At 32.7% G+C, this 17248-nt stretch overlaps 1 protein-coding gene across 1 annotated transcript; it reads left to right on the top strand.

Moving 5' to 3' along the window:
• The first annotated feature begins 512 nt into the window (after nt 1–512).
• Nucleotides 513–15756, top strand: LOC128193198 (A disintegrin and metalloproteinase with thrombospondin motifs 2-like). The gene is made up of 22 exons (XM_052866522.1): nt 513–625; nt 1760–1977; nt 2855–2929; nt 3042–3189; nt 3289–3403; nt 3816–3909; nt 4079–4156; nt 4337–4488; nt 4756–4899; nt 4982–5137; nt 5565–5706; nt 6257–6376; nt 6608–6659; nt 7336–7497; nt 8421–8581; nt 11849–11942; nt 12475–12608; nt 12713–12777; nt 13588–13760; nt 14140–14242; nt 14405–14430; nt 15145–15756. Exons 1-22 carry the CDS (start codon nt 517–519, stop codon nt 15276–15278), a joined length of 2655 nt encoding a protein of 884 aa, XP_052722482.1. The 5' UTR covers nt 513–516; the 3' UTR covers nt 15279–15756.
• The last annotated feature ends 1492 nt before the right edge of the window (nt 15757–17248 follow it).

Genomic DNA, 17248 nt, shown 5'->3' with positions numbered 1-17248 from the left:
AGGAAAAATAATATTTGTGTATTGGAGATTAAATCTGTTCAAAAATAGAAAAAATAAAATAAATACGATTTCATGGACAATGTGAATTAAGTTGGAATGTACCGGTTCATGAATTTAGATCTTTGTAATTACATAGAAAAAACGTAAGAATAATCTTCATGTAGTTACATTAACTATTATCTTTGACAATGTTATAGGTGGAAACCAAATGCGTCCACCTTAACTCTGAAAATATTCTTAGGGTAATAAAATGCACTCCTGTAATTATTTATTGCAAAAGTCGCATGAATTATATTTCTTCTTTTTTCGTGAATACCAACGAAACATTTTTTAATCAAAAAACAAATAAGATTTTATTTTAAAAGTTTATGTTTTCTGAATTTGTAATAATCATAACGACTAAATGACGAAAATCCGCCTACCAATGTTGTTGGAGTGATCATCGAACATCGTACAGTCATTGGTTACGTCCTGGTCAATAGTTGTACGATATACAAGTGATTGTACGATTGTACGATGGATGGTCTGTACATTTTGTTGATTTTTGTTTTCACATCAGTGGAGTTATTTTTGACACAGGGACTTCGTCTCCCACTTCCGAAAGATATCGAAGGCGAAGAAATCGGTAAGAGATTTGGGTATATTATACCTGGCAGTGCAAACATACCTTGCTACTTGTAATTCATCGATTGTTTGAATGTGCGAATCTGCATTCATTAGAAAATAGCTACATGTAATGCCGATGTTTACTTATTACGTAGGGTATGTGTTAATACACTAGGTTTAATTCTTTCATAAAAATATTTCCAGTCATTTGTTAGTTCCTCCATTTGTTTACTCCCATAATAATGTTAGATAACATGTTTGTGAATTCCATAAAAGGATAAATTAAGTTTGGGTTAATGACTTTCTCTGTATTACTGTATTTGAACGCTAGTTTTGGGGTACCTTAAATAAGTTAGAGTGAGCCTGCATTTATTCTAAAACAATGCAATGGATATGTTTACATTTTAATCAAATAAAGAATTTGAAACATTTAATTAAACCAAAACTTTTAAATATTAACCGGAATTTTGTTGTCGTTAAAAATTTGTTGTTGATAAAAGAGACAGTACCCTTTATGCGTTTTGATTTTTTTAAACTCCTAAGAAGCATTTCATTTAAAGTCTGTCCCAAGTTATCGCTTCCAGCACATTTTTATGATTTTTAATTTTAATAAACACATCTGTCGATGAAGTACAATTCAAATCGGTGAAAGGGAAAAAAATTCAAGAATTTTCCTTGATAAATCCTGTGTTTTTACCCGAAAAATTCCACAGGAACGACAACAAACATCGTACCGAGACTCAAAATGGGAAATGTTTACATCTGCTCCATTCGAAAGTATTCGGGACACCTCTCACAATTCGTTAATGTTATTTATGGGGTACTTTCATGTCTTTTGCAATGCAAAATCCCAATATACTTTCTATTTTTCGTTGTTTATTGAAACCTGAAGTAGAAGAGGGAGTACTGTCTAAAACAGTTACTAGTAATTTAGACTTTTTCATTCTAGTGATTGAACGTAGTTTTGGCGCTACCTTATATATGTATATAATGACCATCCACTCCAAAGCAATAACATTGTTATAACACGTTTATATCTTATAGATTATTCAAAGATGAGATAATTATGATAATTGTTATCAATAATAAATGAATTAACCATTGTACATTGTTATCATTATTGTGTTGTCTATTTCTCAAAACATGGTTTCAGGAGAGGTCGTTGTAAACATTAGAGAAGATGGCGCGCGATATCGACGTTCAGCGGACGGAGTGACGGTTCCCGCCAAAAATATGGAAATCGCATTCACACTCAATGAAAGTCTGGTTGACTTACATTTAAAAAGAAATGAAGAAATTTCAGCAAATGTGCCAATTTATACAATGAATCGACAAGGAACTGTTGAGGCTGAGCACATACAGGATAGAAATGTACGTTTCATACAAAAGTTCATGTACAGTATATTTTACATCTATGAGTTATATAGCCATGATAAATTGTCTACGTTCTGGACAATATATTAATTAAGTAGAATTGTATAAAGAGAGCAACTTAAAACTCAATATTAACATGAGTCCTATGTACAGTTCATGATGGTATAGTTAAGAAGGAATTTCACCTCTATGTACACATAAGGATTCCACCAGTCAGAGTATGTTATATATTAAGTGCATTACATGCACATCTCGTGTTCTGTGGAAGCTTTTACAAATGTATTATTTTTATTCAAAGCATTAATTCTGCATCAATGTTCTTTTATTAAAAAAGATGATATAATTTAAAGAGAGGCATGGTCACGATTTTGGTCACTTTTATTCTTCTATTTATGTTGTTTACAATGCTGGAGTAATGCATTTCTAACGATTGGCCAACATTTGAGATTGAGTCCTGGAGTTATGAGCCAGATACAGAACTTACAATTCCTAGTTATGTAAACAAGGCTCGTGCCGTGTTTTTGTTTACATTAGTTCAATATACTGGTGAAAATTCTTTTCCAAGCTGATTTGTCTGTCTGCTAGTTCATTTATGAAAAAATGAACAGTTCCTAGCGTTTATTATATTCATTTTATGTCTAAACTTAGAATTTATTTTCAACATTTAAAATGTAAACAAAAACATGACCTGAGCTTTGTTTAAATAACAAAGAATTGCATAACTGCATAACTCGACGACTGACACTCAAATTATGGTTGACCATTAGAAATGCCATACTGAATCATTGTAAACATTAAAAACGAAAAAATAAAATTTGACCAATATTGTGACCATGTCCCTTGAACAAAATATAGACCTTGTTGGTTGTTTCAGAATGTTTTCTTCTATCAAGATGAGCAAAAATTCGCAGCTTTTTATGTGGAGACCGCGGGCTCATCCAACTGCCTCGTAAGTACATGTAAATGAGAAAAGATTAAATTAAAATACCCTGCTCAAAGCTAAATTTTAATTGAAATTATCAGCAATATACAGTTACACTTTTATATTTCATCATAAACAGTTCGGTAGCTTTGAAGATCACAACAACGAATTCTTCCTGGAACCAAAAGACCTTGACTGCATGGAATCAACTAACAACAACCGATCAGTTTTCAGAGTTCTGAAAATCAAGCATGAGGGATTTCAGTACTCTGACAATATCAAAATGGGTACAATAACATACTAAATTCAATTTTCTCTGTAAAAAGTAAAAGAACGTATTCTTAGGATAATATACGGCTGAAAAAGAATATAATTTTTCTTCCCAGAAAACCGGACTTATCAGCCGTCACCTGATAAAAACGGGTACTTGGACGTGAAGCGCTCAGTGGCAGAGTACAAGATAGAAATGCTGCTCATTATTGACTATTCTATATACAATTAGTGAGTACAACCCAGTCTTAATTAGTTGATCATAGTGATATTTATCGTACAAAAAATAACAATACATGACCTTTAAAATACTCAATTTTTGTAGTTAACTATATACCATTAAATAAAGTAACACAAGTTGGATTTGTAAATATTCACTAAATTTTGGTTTATGAAGTACAAGACAGCGATGCAGCTCATAATTGACTATCCCATATACAATTACATGTAGAAATACACATGTCTTAGCTATAATGTGATATCAAACGGTTCATTTAATAACCAAAAAAATATCTAGAGTATACAAGACACCGCACGCCTTTCAGAACAAAGCGGTCTATGGTTCTGTAATTCAGTATTTGCCAAAATTTAAAGTTACCCACAAGCTGCATACGTTAACTGCATTAACTTTATTTTGTAAAAGTTGGTTCACACAGAGCACCGGCTCCAGCACTGCGGCGAAGGACACGGACGCCAAGTACAACATCAGACAGTACTACGCCTGGGTCATCAACGGGGTCTGATTAGGCGATAGTTACTTTGTCACTTTTTTCTGTCTTTTCTAATTCTTGTATTTTTTATATACATGTACTAGTATGATTGAACATACAAGTTTTCTCGATGGTACATTAATAAGTACATAACAAGTTCCTCAGTGTTATATTTAAATTATTCTTAATGTTACAGATGGATGTGAGATACAAAAATATCCAGTCCTCGGCATACACCATTTCAATTCTATTTGGAGGAATCTTCATCGCTGATGTATGTCATCGTGTTTTGATTGACCATATATACCATTCTCATAATGAACCTTAAATACAATAAACAATCTGTAGACGTATTCAAAGAGCAAGGAAACACGTAAAATCATTATTGCACTCGGGGTGATTCTTATGCAAAATTGATACGCACATTTGATATATAATAATCACACATTTGTAGAATATTGGAAAATCTAGCTTTACTGAACCGTTTAAAGATTCCTCGAGTCCGAGACCCGGAGTGGAGGCTAGTCCAGTGTTAAACAACGTCACAAACTGGGTACAGAATACTGCTGGTCTCCCGGCACACGACCACGCGATGATGTTTACAAGGTTTCATAATTCTATGCCTTTCAATAAAAGAAAATGATTGAAATGTTTACTCATTTAAAAAAAACCTAAAATTTACTCACCCTTAGGTGATATTTAAAAAGTCTAGGATCCAGCCATGATGTTTAAAAGGTCCCAGTTTGAAGATATTTTTCTTATATATACACCATTACGTTATTAATAAAATGGTAATAATTAAAAGGAAGGCTTTGTTAATGAAAAAATAAATAGTTATCATTGTAAGATAGGCTAAACTTTGCTCACTATTAGGTACGACCTGAAAAGTCAAGGATCCAGCAGCACTAAAGGCTTGGCTTGGGTAGCAGTGGTCTGTGAATCGCAAAGTGTTTCTATCGTTGAGGACGACTTCAACTTTGTTATACTCACGGTCGCTGCACATGAATTGGGTCACAGGTAAAAACTGATTCAGTGAAAATTGATTATTAAAATCGGAAAACTGCACCTTTTCTAATGTACTATTCTCGATTGTTTAAAGCCTGAGTGCATCTCATGACGGAGACGGCAATGGTTGTTCGGGTAATGACGCTTACATAATGGCTGCTAGTGTTGGTGTTCCTGTAAATACAAACCCTTGGAAATTTTCAACATGTTCGATCAATTACTTCACCACCTATATCGCCAGCTTAATCTCGTAAGTTGGGAAACGCCACAGAGAACAACTGCTATAATATGCTTCTGATTATTCTCAATTTAGAAATGCTATAGGACATAGAAGGTCCAGCGAAATAAGGGTTATGAAGAATAATAAATAATCTTTAAGTTTTTTGATTCATACGAATAAAAGATTCTTTTTAAGTAACTAATAAAATACTAGTAACCATTTAAAGAAATGTTTTATTTTAAAAAAATTGAAGTGATGTTTCATGTTCATTTATATACAGGTACCTTAAAATTATTTAACCTAAAGAATAAAATCAACCATGAAATTTGAAAACTCATAAGATTTAAATCTAAATTTAACAAGTTTTGTATGATTTATGTACTTCGGTGCTAGTGTCCGTTTTTTAAAGCTTGTATTTGTAAGTAAAGTGCATTTATCTTTATCATTGATACATCAGAAAGGGGTCGAATTGTCTGACGTCATTGAGTTCAAACTTTGACCCAACGGCTCTGAAACAGTTCACCAGTTTACCAGGTCAAGTCTATGACGTTGATGCCCTCTGTAAAAATCTTATGGGCCCTCAATCATCGTTTTGCAAAGTAAGTCATGCGTTTTAAACATCCTAAAATTTACTGGTTTATTTCTCTGAAGTCTAAAATAATAGTGTATCTCCTGACAATCATCTTTCAAAATTAATATATGTTAACTCAGCTTGCGGATTACCATGAAACCACAGGTGCTTGAGGATAAGACTGACCCTTTATTCCCACACCCAAGTATTGACTTTACCTCTTTTTTTCATTAGATTATTCTTTTTCGGGATATAAGATGAGAAATTTCTCCTAACAATAATTTAATAATAGAAAAGAGTAAAAACCCGGGGGCTGAGTCTATACTTCGGGACAGGGATCGCTCATGTCATCGAACACCTGTGTCATAAGCGCATTAAACCAAACTTAAAATTAGATTCATACAGAACTTTGAATATAAAGGTAAATATTCCAATTAAAAATATTTTCTGTACCGAAAAATATTTGTTAATAAAAACATTTCCAATTCAACAGTTTTAAGTGAGGGGATATCTAGGGTGAGGTTTGCTAATTATTTTCACTGCCCTTTTTAAATGGAATAAAACCTTCATTCAAACAGTTTCCATACAAAGGAGATTACACAACTCTGTGTCTCTCTCTGTGGTGTTACAAGACGGATGGTAGCGGGAGTTGTTCCGGTTTCACTGGAGTGGACGGTCTCCAATGCGGAAATAAGAAGGTACTTACTAGACGTCGTTACATAACGTGTAATAATCGAGCTAAACCTGAATGAAAATATATCTCATCAAATGAATTGATAAAAGAAAATCACAATGAATTTTTTTGTTTGTATTTATCAATAACTTGACTGGAAAATGCTTTGTTACAAATGTAACAGTGTTGTCATTTTCAGGTCCCTTTTGTACATGGTCATTTTCTGAATATCTGTAATTTTTCGTTTGTGATTTAGAGGTGTCAGACGGGAGTGTGTACCTATGATGTTTGCGCTCCACAAAAAGATGGCAAGTTTTTACAATAATGCTATAGCAGAAAAAGTATATTTCAAAGGACTTTCTAGAGGGTTAAAAGTAAATTTTGACTGAAACATTACCTAAAACATTACAAATACTTTTTTAAAGAGGCATGGTCACGATTTTGGTTAAAAATTATTTTTCCGTTTTTAATGTTTACAATGCTTCGATAAGTATTCTGTAATGGTCAACCAAAATTTGAGTGTCAGTCGTCGTGTAATAAGTGAGATACCTAGCTTACAATTCTTTATCATGTAAACAAATCTTTGTTTACGTTTTTACGTCAAAGTTCCTGTTTAGACCCAATATCAATGTGATAAAGGCAAGGTACTATTCATTTATGCTTTGAACAAGTTATAACAGAGAGAAAAATCAGCTTTAAAAAGAACGTTTACTGGTAATTATATTGAACCAAATCAATGTAAACAAAAACAGGACACGAGCCTTGTTTACGAAACAATGAATTGTGAGCTTTGTATCTTGCTTATTATAACTCTACAACTGACACTCAAATTTTGGTTGATTATTAGAAATGCATTTCTAAAGCATTATAAACATTAAAAATAGAGAAATGAAATTTCACCAAAATCGTGACCATGCCCCTTTAAAACTTCAAATCCTTTGAAACTATTTTATATTTTGAAGAAGTTCAACGCTAATTTTACAGAATCCTGTTTATTTGGAGATGACACTGGTACTGTAGTCACTTTTAACACTGGCGTAACGAAGACATGTGCTGATGTTTCGTCAGAACCCTCCTTATGCTACTATGAGAGTGTCCACAAAGGCTGCTGCCAGACATGCCCTCGATATCACACTGGCAGAGCAGGTGAGTACAACTTGTAAGAGGGTCTTATTACTCTCCAGCAATATAAAGACCATACATGTATGTTAAATAAAGGATCTTATTACTTTCAAGTAATCTTTTAATTATAAAAATGACTTTTATTTTCTCTCTTTTATTCGGTTTCCTTCTTTAGGAATTTGTGAATACGATAATAACGTGTCTCTTTGATTTGGTTTCTTTCTTTAGGATGTGAATACATGATAACGTGTCTCTTTGATTTGGTTTCTTTCTTTAGGATGTTAATGGTAACACGTCTCTTTGATTTGGTTTCTTTCTTTAGGATGTGAACACATGATAACGTATTTCTTTGATTTGGTTTCTTTCTTTAGGATGTGAATGATAACAAGTCTCTTTGATTTGGTTTCTTTCTTTAGGATGTGAATACATGATAACGAATCTCTTTGATTTGGTTTCTTTCTTTAGGATGTGAACACATGATAACGTATCTCTTTGATTTGGTTTCTTTCTTTAGGATGTGAACACATGATAACGTATCTCTTTGATTTGGTTTTTTTCTTTAGGATGTTAATGATAACAAGTCTCTTTGATTTGGTTTCTTTCTTAAGGATGTGAATACATGATAACGTATCTCTTTGATTTGGTTTCTTTCTTTAGGATGTGAACACATGATAACGTATCTCTTTGAATTGGTTTCTTTCTTTAGGATGTGAATGATAACAAGTTTCTTAGATTTGGTTTCTTTCTTTAGGATGTGAATACATGATAACGTATCTCTTTGATTTGGTTTCCTTCTTTAGGATGTGAATACATGATAACGTATCTCTTTGATTTGGTTTCCTTCTTTAGGATGTGAATACATGATAACGTATCTCTTTGATTTGGTTTCCTTCTTTAGGATGTGAATACATGATAACGTATTTCTTTGATTTGGTTTCTTTCTTAAGGATGTGAATACGGCGATAGGGTATCTGGTTGTACATCGGGGCACTGTCCCAAGTATAAAGATACACAGTGTTGTGGACTTTGTTATTCTGGACCAGTCATCACTACAACGACGGTACAGGCCGAGGACACGAACCCTTGTCAAAACTATACCCTCAAAACGGTATGCTGCATTCAAGAATTAAGTTATCAAACTTTAAAATTTACTGTTACCTGATCAAACTAAGATTATTTAAACTTTTCAGTTAGACCTTATCTTACAAAGATAGTAATTACGTAAATAATAGTATTAAACCGTGGCCAAAACCTAAAAATCTGATAAATATGACATCAAACTGATAGATTCAGACTTACTGCGGGTGTGATATACGAAATGTGACATTGGTGCCTCGTGTATTGAAGGCTCCTTATAAAATCAACTTACAGTCAGATGGCCGTAATTAGGTATGATTTGCAATCTCTTTTTCCAACTTCGTTGCAAAGTATGTAAAGCGTTTGTTTGTAATTGGTTGTTTGGTATCAATAGAAAGGAGAATACGTATGGAACCAGATCTTTGTCAGAATTCGATCTATGAAGTAGCGATTTTGACAGTAGCTTTTATGTTTACACCGTTTTAGTATACTGGTCATTTTCTGGTATTTTAAATCAGTAGCTAAACTGGCACAAACAATTCCGACAAATATTTTGAAATACCCGAAACTTAGGAGGGTTAAAAATGCATAAATTAGGTTTACATTTCATAGGTTTTGTAAAATAAACATTACAGTTCTTGAAGCAAATAAATAAAATTACCGATTTATCATCATATATTTATAGCATAAATGAAAAGTATAACTTTTATTGTAACATAAAATAAAACTAAATATCAATGGCGGATATATATGTTTTACTAATTTTATTGCCAATTCCATTCCCAGGAACTGTGATACAGACTATATCAATTAAGCAATTATCTCACCTTGTCAGATACTGGTTTCTCACACATTTTTTCAATTCTAATTTTAAATTGTAAATGTTGTCAAAACGTGAACAAACTGCAAGTTGCAAATGACTGAAAGTCATCTTAATCAATAGTCAGGACCATTTTAAATGCAAAGCAAATTGAGAAATTCCAAACATCAAATTGGAAATAAATCAACACTTGCCCGCTGTGCCACGTGGCCTTTACTGACCCCCCCCCCATCCCTTCCGCCCCCCAACCACCATTATGAAACAACGCAAAAATTCTGTTCTTTTACAACGTAATGGGAGTAGCAGAATGAGAGGCATGGAATGTTCTTCTGTGGTTTACTAAGATTCCTAATTGTATATAATTTCTTCAACTCATTTATAATTAACACTCGACCTCGATTATCAATTTTTGGCCTTGTACCGACAAAGATAATTTGTTTTGTAATTACATATCTATTTAGTATTTGGTAATTCCGGAGAGGTCTTTTTTATTAAAACTATTAATAGCTTCATTTTAAAGCTACATATCATATACATGTAACAGTTCACATTTCGAATTAAGATACCCGAACAAGTCTTTAGATGTGACGCGGTATACGTGACGCGGTATACCCTAAATTGGTTTTAAGCACAAGTCCTTTTAAAATCTTGTTAGGTCAATAAAGTTTTCATGCGAATTGTTAAATTAACTTAAAGATAAAACAAAAGCTTGAGATTAATACAAATCACGACATTTGGAAAATACAACCGATTCAATAGTTATTTGATTTATTCATTTAGTAACACCTTGGTTTTGCATGCGTTTAAGTGCGGACACAAAAAACCTGAATAACAACTACCTTAAGCTGCAGAACTGCACGTAGCTGTATATTTATTTCACGCTAAAAATGCGCACGGTTTTTGACATATTAAAATAACGGAAGACCTTATTGTTTTCGTACTTATTCTAATTATCATCATCATTTGCCCCACCACAAATTTTGTGCACGCGATATCTCGAAAACTATTCCACCAATTCCAACCATTATTTTACTCAGCTGATTGGAACTGGTCTGATTTTTTTTTTGTTTTTAGAATAGTTATTTTTAGAAATTTCCTACAAAATCAGAAAAAAGGGGCTGGCTTCTTTATTTAGGGAGCGAACGACTTGTAAAGTCTATTAAAAATAACTTTAAAAAACTGTGTGATGCATACTGCATGTCATGTACAAGCACAGTTGCGAATTGTAACAATACATGTAACTATCTGTATCATTGCTTTTAGACAAGTTTATAACGTAATTGGGAATTTTTAGGGGTCAAAGTCCTTAATTTTTGACGCAAAATATCTAGAGAAGAAGACATTTTTTGCTTAGCATTGTAGAAGAAAAAGTTTGCATTTATAATTCTAACCGATTCCTGAAATTGAAACATCAAAGTCCGTACCCACGTCCCTATTAGGAATCTACAGGGCTGGTCCATAGGTATTCAATTTTTATCTAAAAAAAATTAACAAGTTCAGTTGTGGTGTAAGGACAAAAAATGTTAGCATTCTTAAAACCTTTGGTATGACACTATATTCAAGAGAAAGGGACTGGCTCCTCTATGTAGGGAGCGAGAGACTCGTACAGTCTTTTACAGATTACTTTAGAACGATCAAGATTTTGAATGCAATATAGAAGCAAAGCTGTATATTGTAACAATACCTTTCTGGAAATTATCATTGCCGCGACATTTTCTACGTAATTAGGAATATTTAGGTGAGATGCACTCAGTTTTAAAAGCCGTATGTTAAAAAGGAAAAAAAACCTCTCTGTTGTGCATGTTAAAAAGAATGGTTATCCTATATATTATCTGAAAATTGTGGGTAATGTTTGTACTTTTATTGGTATTACATCGTATCTTTTAAAACACATTGGACAGAAGACCACTGGTTACTCGCAACGGGATCGTATCTAATTTAGACACATGTATACATGTATATTCTGTAAAAAAGAATAACCCGCAGAGATTTCCCCCTGCTTTGCTACTTTTGATTTATCTCAAACGTTTCCTAAACACCATAACCGACCTCGAAAAGTGATCAAAAAATGTGTGACATGGTTTTAAGTGTTTGATTAGAATCACGGTTGCTAAATGTATATATAAATGATTGGGTCATGCGGTAGCGCAGTACTCTAAGCTCGCTCGCTAGTGAAGTGATAACAGAATTGCTAATGTTTTGGACTACAGTGATCATGAATTGGGTCAGTCAAATGAAGAAGCAAGTAATAAATTTGCCTGCATGATAATAATGTTGTATTACTTGTGTTTGGGCGTAATCAGAGAACCGCTAGTTATAGCGAGCAGCGTTTTAAAGTTATGCTTGTTTTGTTATTCCTTTAGCACGCACTTCTTTAATTTTATATTTGTACGGCTTCCTTTGCTCCATGTATATAACTAGCAAAGACAAGACACATGACAGAATTATAAGTGAATATAACTTTTTATTACTTTAAAGTCAACGGCGGCAACATTCACAGGTATTACAGATTCACCAATAAGCAACATTTCCTCAACCGCCAACACGAAAACAATGTCCTCAACATCGACAGGTATAATATCTTTGTCCACAACAAAATGGTATGTCAACAACACATACAGTGAAATATCAAAAATATGAAACAACATCCACAATATAATATTTACTGTTTAACAAGACTTTGGGGACAACATACAGGAATATTTTATCGTATTGACACTTAAAGCAATATGTTCAAAATGTCAGAGTCAGAGTTTCATAAAGCGAGAATTTTGACGCCAAGAAACAAATGCACCCAAGATTCATTTGATATATGTTTTATAACGCTTTTTAAATTAATGATTACCTGTACATGTATCATTATCATCTTAATTCAAAGAAGTTTTTGTTTTTAATTTAACAGTTTCTTATATAAGAGAATCACAAATATAATGCAACGAGAAAAAATTCAAGGTATTAAATAAATAGATATGGATAAACATTTACAAAAAAAGCAAGCATCGTCAAGAAAGCATCGTCAATATCAACCGACTGAAGTCTTTAATTGACTTGAAACGATACTACATGTACATTCTTGAATGTGAATGTTTTATTTCCAACTTTAGTAGATAAAACTACGATGATCACCATATCAAACGAAGTAACATTCAAGTTTGTTTTACGGATGGATATTATTGTTGCAGAAGATCTTTCTAATAGCACTCAATATTCTATTGTTAAGGACAAAGCACAGTATGCAGTAAGTAGTATTTACTGATTATTAATACGCGTTTCATTCATAGGATTATTAAAACTACACCAAAATCTGATTGTAAGACACTGACGTTTTGGTTCGTTTTACAGTTGACTGATCTCTACAGAAAAAGACTTGGAAACAGCTTCAAAAGTTGCAGCGTAACAAATCTACGGTATTTAACTTGATGAAAAAAAATTACAGTAAATTTAAGAATAATCCATTTAAAGCTACAGGTTTAAGTAAGCTTTTCTGATCACTTGCAATTGTTGTCAGTCGTCTGTCTGTCTGTCCTTCACATAAATCTAACCAAACTTGCCCAAAGTTCTCTTATTTTTTGGAAAGGTAATTCTGAATTATTAGATAAAGGGCGAAGCCCTTATCAAAAGAGTGGTAATCACGGAACAGTTACAATGGGGAATGTGCCTTTAGAGATAACAACTTTAAAAACAACTGCACTAGAAACTCCAGTTTTGGCATCAAGAATTTTATCTATCAAAAACAATCAATTTAAACTGCCATCCCAAGATGAATAATGAGGCCTCAATAAGAGGTTCGAATTTCAAAACAGAAATATGTAGAATATTTTTTATTCAAGAATTACAATGCCACAATTTGTAAGAGTACTATGCATGCATAAATTTTCAGATAGTGTGGGTTTAAAGGATGAGGTATAAGGTGATAAGAGTGATCAGTTGATGTATAATTTAGTTTAATCTTAGATATGCAGTTAAAATATTTGTTAGTTAAACAACATTTTAGGCAAGTTTCATACAAAACCTGTTGTTCAGGTGAGCAGTATGGCACATGGACCATTTTTTCAAATAGTTGCAAGAAACAAAATGATTGATCAAAAGAAAAGTTTTTTCAGATCAAATTGAATATTGTTTCTAGTACTAGTATATAGAAAAACAGACAAGGAAATTTATAATAAACCAAATTTCTGCACAAATCAGTTCCATTTTTGCTATCATTTTAATTGTAGAAAAGGAAGTCTCGTCGTCGATTATAGAGTGTTCACTAAGAATAGTCCGTCCGCTACAGAGAACATGCTTTCAATTAACCAGGATATTTTGACTGGCAAAGCTAACGTAACGTACGACGGCAAAGATGCCCCAGTGTCATCTATGTCTTTCTTTGATTCATCAGGAAAAGCCGGTATAGATATAAATATTTATACATGTAAATCAAAACTAGTTATAAATCAAATAAGACATTTTCTGTGTTATCACATATTGATTTTCTTTAAGATTAATATTATGGGACTGATATAACTATTAGAATCTGGTATAGTGCTGTTTTAGATGCAATGTAATGGTTTACATGCATATTTCAACAATGCTACATTTTCTATTGTCTATAGATCGACATGCAAAGTAAAGTAAAAGGAATACTCTATAACCAAAATTAAAAATGGTTAAAAGCCACACTTTTTTTAAAGTGAATTATTTTCCTTTAGAAAAAGTCGTAATTACTCGATATGTTTCGGTAATATGCCACCTAGTGTTAATGAATCGCAATGGCTTTTCTATTTCAGTGAATTTGACTAGTACGACCACTGCCTGTGCACTGTTGGAGGCCAGTAAGCCATGTCAGTCAGGGTCAGAGTGTGTGGAAGAAGGGAATGGGCCAGTATGTCGGTAAGTGTGTTGATCCTAAAAAGACTAATCTAAGCACCAGTTTGCTTGTAAATAGAAATGTAGTCGTAAATAATACAAAAAGTTATTTCCATAGATATATTAGAAGAAATATGTGATCATACTTAATATAAAAATTAATTCACTGAGATTCTTTTCGTGTAGTGCTGTGTCCACAGAAAAAGGAAACGGTAAAAGAAATCCAAATTATTTACAACAAATATAATTATCTCTTTAACATATAATGTAATAATATTTGAATATTCTTCTTACAAATATTCACTTTTTATAGACTTCAGTTTTGACAAATTTCATGTACTTTTTGGGAGTTGATTCTAATCAACTCTCCCATGCAATCACTCTGGCAACCGAAAGTGAAACAGTATTTGGACCTAAGCACAAATCACCACCGCTGACAAGACTTTGTGCTTGAAAATAATAGAAAAATTCGATGTAATGTATGCTAAAGCATTGTTTTTCAATTGCCATGCAAGATAATAAATGATAATCGATAAAATCAACCCCCGTCAGTACTTCAGTACTTTGATTCTCTCTGTTATCTCAACGTATTGATTGTCGTTTTTCTTTTATTAATAATGCATTTAGAATTGTAACAGTAAAGCCAATATGTACATGTATCAACATAACGATAAGTCGATTTAAATACAATGCTTACAATTCAACATAGTTAATGGGTGCTATGTATAAAAAAAGAGCAGACAATGGTTAAATATTGTAAATTGTGTAAAGAGAAGCACAAAACAATAACATCTACCTCTTTTGTACATGTACAGTAGAGACAACTTGAAAAAAAAATAAATTTTGCGTGAGATTTGTGCTTGCATGATTATCGAAATTTAAATGATCATTTAATACCGATATGACAGTATATTATTGTCTTTCAGATTTACTACTGATGATGGCGGTAATTATTGGTGCTGCAATAGTGTTCGTTGTCATAGTGGCTGTTACCATGTACTTCGTGTGTAGAAGAAAAGAAACTGGACAGAAACCACAAGAGGGAAGCTTGCCATATTAAAGAGACATGTATTAAAATGTGTATGGATGAAAAAAAAAACCACTTGGAGAAAAATGTTTGATTGTAAAATGTCAAGCGTATATACTAGACTAAGTATTGTGTTAAGGTTTACGAATACATCTGATTAAACAACTTATTTATAACACGTCTGTTATAAAAGAAAGGAAAGTTGTTTGTAATATAATCAACTTTACATCAATCAATGCTTGGAGCGATTATAGATCTGTGAAGAAATTTCATACTCAATGTTGTTATACATATTTATTTTCTGTATGATTTGCAAACAACAACTATATCATGTTAAGTTGTCAAATCAGAAATACATTGCATTCTATGTGTTCAAAATTGCTATTTCATGTTTATAATACTTTATTGTTTTAACTTTGTTAAAAAATGCAAAACCATTTTGCTGATTTTTTTTTTTTAATTTAGTTAAAACTTTGCAATACAAGACACATCTTCACAACGTCAAGGTTTTGTGATTACGGAACTCCACACTGTGTGGGGTTCCGTAATCACAAAACATTGACGTTGTGAAGATGTAAGAGACGGTTATTGTATACTCAGATGAAAAGTCATGCTGATAAAACTATGATAATTGTCAATTATGTGCTCTTAAATCCTGGTAAACCCTACATTACTATTACTGTTGAATATAATCTGAAGCACATTTGCAGCTCTGTTCTGCTGCTACCTTGATAAAGAAAAACTATGGCTTGTGTGAAGAGCATTTATTAAAAATGCCAGATGAAGTTATACTGAATAAAAGAATGAAAATGTGAGACTGCATACATTTAGTAAGTTATCAACAATGCAGCAGAAGGTGGGGCCCAAAAAATAACCCAAACCTTTTACAAAAGGTAGTTATCCATACCAATCAAACAAACATAATAATAATATTTAGTAAGGAGGATAGAAGGGGTGGAGGTGGGCAAAACTTCCGATGCAAGCTAATTTGGAGCCAAAATTGAAATATTTAGGATCAGGCTAATAGCCTGAAAATGCTCTTACCCGTATGAGTATAAAAACCCCAAAATACCCTTTAAATCCTCATACTGCACAAATATGACTAATTAAATGTAACATAGTAGAAAACTATATGATACCTCAACTATAAGTATTTAGATCACATACATTCCTTTATATACATGTACATAAATACACGTATGTGCTCTTAAATCCTGGTAAACCCTACATTACTATTATTGTTGAATATAACCTGAAGCACTTTTGCAGCTCTGTTCTGCTGCTACCTTGATAAAGAAAAACTATGGCTTGTGTGAAAAGCATTTATTAAAAATGCCAGATGAAGTTATACTGAATAAAAGAATGAAAATGTGAGACTGCATACATTTAGTAAATTATCAACAATGCAGCAGAAGGTGGGGCCCAAAATATAACCCACACCTTTTACAAAAGGAAGTTATCTATACCAATCAAACAAACATAATAATAATATTTAGTAAGGAGGATAGAAGGGGTGGAGGTGGGCAAAACTTCCGATGCAAGCTAATTTGGAGCCAAAATTGAAATATTTAGGATCAGGCTAATAGCCTGAAAATGCTCTTACCGGTATGAGTATAAAAACCCCAAAAGACCTTTTAAATCCTCATACTGTACAAATATGACTAATTAAATGTAACATAGTAGAAAACTACATGATACCTAAACTATAAGTATTTAGTTCACATACATTCCTTTATATACATGTACATAAATACACGTATGTGCTCTTAAATCCTGGTAAACCCTACATTACTATTACTGTTGAATATAACCTGAAGCACATTTGCAGCTCTGTTCTGCTGCTACCTTGATAAAGAAAAACTATGGCTTGTGTGAAGAGCATTTATTAAAAATGCCAGATGAAGTTATACTGAATAAAAGAATGAAAATGTGAGACTGCATACATTTAGTAAATTATCAACAATGCAGCAGAAGGTGGGGCCCAAAAAATAACCCACTAGAGG

This window comes from Crassostrea angulata, chromosome 7 (assembly GCF_025612915.1).
Source record: "Crassostrea angulata isolate pt1a10 chromosome 7, ASM2561291v2, whole genome shotgun sequence".
NCBI classification, from domain to species: Eukaryota; Metazoa; Mollusca; class Bivalvia; order Ostreida; family Ostreidae; genus Magallana; species Magallana angulata.
Note: the sequence above shows the minus strand (reverse complement) of the source record. Positions and strands in the feature narration are given on the sequence as shown.